Source organism: Triticum aestivum, chromosome 6A (genome assembly GCF_018294505.1).
Source record: "Triticum aestivum cultivar Chinese Spring chromosome 6A, IWGSC CS RefSeq v2.1, whole genome shotgun sequence".
Taxonomy (NCBI): Eukaryota; Viridiplantae; Streptophyta; class Magnoliopsida; order Poales; family Poaceae; genus Triticum; species Triticum aestivum.
This window is the reverse complement of record NC_057809.1, coordinates 22,934,420-22,938,237: the sequence shown is the minus strand read 5'-3', so window position 1 is coordinate 22,938,237 and position 3,818 is coordinate 22,934,420. Positions and strand designations below refer to the sequence as shown.

The following is a 3,818-nucleotide window of genomic DNA, read 5'->3' as shown; positions in this document are numbered from 1 at the left end:
TTCCATCAGCACGACGGCGTGGTGACGGTGATGATGAAGTTACCGGCGCAGGGCTTCGCCTAAGCACTACGACGATATGTCCGAGATGGAAAACTGTGAAGGGGGACACCGTACACGGCTAAGAAATCAACTTGTGTGTCTTGAGATGCCCCCTTGACCACGTATATAAATGAGGGAGAAGGAGGAGGCCGGCCTAGGAGGGGCGCACCTATAGGGGGAGTCCAACTAGGATTCCCAATCCTAGTTGTAGTCCCTTTCCTTTTCCAAGAGGGGGAGAGGAAAGGAGTAGGAGAGGGAGAAGGAAAGAGAGGGGGGCGCCGCCCCCTGCCTCAAGGTTTATTTTTCGCTTTTTTCCGGGTTGATGACGTTCGGCTGCTGGATTTTGCACTATTAATAATATATGGCTGCATGATCATCCTGATGCAGAGGCCGGGGGATATCCTCCTTTTGAAAAAAAAGTTACATGTGCATATGCAGGTCAATAGAAATCAATGGATCATGTCCATAACATCGAATGAACCAGGATATACATTTATTTACTTGAAAATTTTGGACCATTAAAATTTACAATCAATTGATATAAGATATTTTTAGCATATGTGAAACGAATTTGGTGAATCATTTGCTTCTTTTGTTTCAATAAATAGACAGATTTTCCAGGTGTGAGTAGCACGAAGATGATCTTCACATTTACTTTTTCTTTGCCATTTCTCGAAGGCTGCATGCATGGTCGATGGTTCTTTATTCCCTAGACGATCAGAATCGGTTAGGATCGATTGAGATCTATATGAAATACACAAGATTTATTATGCACAAGATTTGCACAATTACTATCCGATTCACCATGCAGCACGATATTTTCAGTGACAACCTTGCCTAAATGGTTGTTCCACTACTAGCGTACGTCCACGATGGGAATTTCCTATATAAGGAGGCCATCGCTACATATCTAGGACACTCGCAGTAACCACACAACAATGGAAAGAGCACTTGAGATGATGCTGGTCGTGGCCATTGTGCTGGCCACCACTACGTCCGGGGCGCTCGCCATGGACATCAAGGACAAGGACCTGGCGTCGGAGGATTCCTTGTGGGCGCTGTATGAGCGTTGGTGCGAGCACTACAGGGTGGCACGCGACCTCAACGACAAGACCCGGCGCTTCAACGTGTTCAAGGAGAATGCACACATGATCCACAAGTTCAACCAAGGTGACGCGCCCTACAAGCTGAGCCTCAACCTCTTCGGCGACATGACCGATGAAGAGGTCCATCGCGCGTATGGTCACTGCTCCAACATCAAGTCTGATAGCCGTAAGCATCAGCGACAGGGCCAATTCACAAATGACGCCATCAACGCCCGCAAGGGCCTCCCGGCATCCGTGGATTGGCGTAGACGCCCGTCCGCGGTGACGAACGTGAAGCTACAGGGAGTGCATTGCGGTTCCTGCTGGGCCTTCGTGGCAACGGCGGCGGTGGAGGGCATCAACTCCATCAGGACTCGGAACCTGACGTCGTTGTCCACGCAACAACTCGTGGACTGCGACAAGGGGAACGGGGGGTGTAAAGGAGGATTCGCGAAGTTAGCCTTCAAGTACATAATGCAATCGGGCGGCATCGAAACAGATGCTAAGTACCCGTATGTTGGCCATCAGGATGGCCACTGCTCGGTGCCCAAGCCAAACCGGAACACGGTCGTCACCATCGATGGCTACAAACAGGTGGCGCCTAATGAGGTGGTGGCGTTGGAGCAGGCGGTGGCGGCCCAACCCGTGGTGGTCGGAGTTGATTCAAACTCGACGGCCTTCCAACGCTATGGGCGAGGCGTCTTCGTGGGGCCATGCGGGACAAACCTGGACCACGAAATGACGGTGGTGGGCTATGGCACCACGGATAAGCATGAGTATAAGACTCCCATAAAATATTGGATCGTGAAAAACTCATGGGGGGCAGACTGGGGTGAAAACGGCTACATCCGCATAGCGCGATATGTGAGAGGTCAGCCCAAGGAAGGCATCTGTGGCATCCTCATGGACGCGTCATACCCAGTGAAATTTAGTAGGAAAGGTAGAAATGATATCATGAAGAGAAATTAGCGGTCTGTGTATAGGTAGCGATTTTAACATCCCCAAACATATATGGACCCGTTCATGTGTTCTATTATACAATAAGCAATATTACTTTACCTTGTGGAAGGTGATGTCTATGATAGTATATAGCTAATATAGAAAATTTACTTCTATAAAACAAGAAAAAGAATTGTATCGCTATTAAAACACAACACCAAATAAGAAAAGGTATAATCATGATCAATTAATGTTGTCTCTATCATCTAATTTTGATTGCTTATAATTTTTTTAGTATTAATATGTACAATATATGCTAGTACAACAAAGATTCTTTTATAAAACAAGAAAAATAATTGTATCGCTATTACACAACACCAAATAAGAAAAGATATAACCATGATCAATTAATGTTGTCTCTATCATACAATTTTGATTGCTTATAACAATTTTTAGTATTAATACGTACAACATATGCTAGTACAACAAATATTTTTAGTTATAATATACTAAATAAATATGTTGTAGAACACTTTATTTTAGACCCCAAAAAATATGACATTAATACATGAATAAGATTTCATATGTTCATGTTGCAAGTACATAAATATTTCACTAAATACTTGACTTAGGCATCTTTACTATGTACTACCTCCGTTTCAAAATAGATGACCCAACTTTACTAACTTTGTACTAAAGTTAGTACAAAGTTAAGTCATCTATTTTAGAACGGAGAGAGTATATAATATTGTTTCTTGTCATAGTATATAGGTGCAGTGTAAATTTATCTTGTATGATAATATTTATATACCTCAATGTAGTAAAATGGTCACTACCGTAGAACAAGCAAGCAATGGCGTGCGCACATGGCTCAATTGTGTCGCGCGTGGCAGTGGAGGGCGCCCACCACCTAACATGTTACCAGTGGTAGGCAATTAGTAGTGGCTGGCGACCTATCGCACCTGCCACTGGTAAGTAAGGTACAAGTGGTAGACAGAACCGTCCACCTACCACAGTCTGTTGTCTTTACTGGTGGCGTGTCCGTTTTGATGCCCGCCATGTTGGGAACGCAACATGTAATTTCAAAAAAATTCCTACGATCAGGCAAGATCTATCTAGGAGATGCATAGCAACGAAAGGGGAGGAGTGTGTCCACATACCCTCGTAGACCGAAAGTGAAAGTGTTAGGTTAACGCGGTTGATGTAGTCTAACGTCTTCATGATCCAACCGATCCAAGTACTAAACATACGGCACCTCCGTGTTCAGCACACGTTCATCTGGATGACGTCCCTCGGGCTCTTGATCCAGTAGAGGGTCAAGGGAGAGTTCCGACAGCACGACGGTGTGGTGACGGTGATGGTGATGTGATCTGCGCAGGGCTTCGCCTAATCACTACGACGCTATGACCAAAGGAATAACTATGAAGGGGGGCACCGCACACGGCTAAGAGATTTCTTGGTGTGCCTTTGGGGTGCCCCCCGCCCCGTGTATAAAGGGGGGAGGAGGAGGACGGCGGCCAGGAGGGGCGCGCCAAGGGGGGAGTCCTACTTGGACTCCTAGTCCAAGTAGGATTCGCCCCCCCCCTTTCCTTTCTCCACCGAAGGGAATAGGAAGGAGAAGGAGAGGGAAAGGGAAGGGGGGCGCCGCCCCCTCCTCCTTGTCCTATTCGGACTCCCTAAGAGGGGGGCGCGCCGCCACCCTCCGCGGGCTTCCCTCTCTCTCTCTCTCTTAGGCCCATGTTGGCCCAACACTTC

The 3,818-nt window shown here is 46.7% G+C and overlaps 1 protein-coding gene across 1 annotated transcript; it reads left to right on the top strand.

Moving 5' to 3' along the window:
* Positions 1–977: 977 nt before the first annotated feature.
* Positions 978–2,093, top strand: LOC123129341 (ervatamin-C-like). Its single transcript, XM_044549545.1, has one exon. The coding sequence runs from the start codon at positions 978–980 to the stop codon at positions 2,091–2,093; it is 1,116 nt and encodes a 371-aa protein (XP_044405480.1).
* The last annotated feature ends 1,725 nt before the right edge of the window (positions 2,094–3,818 follow it).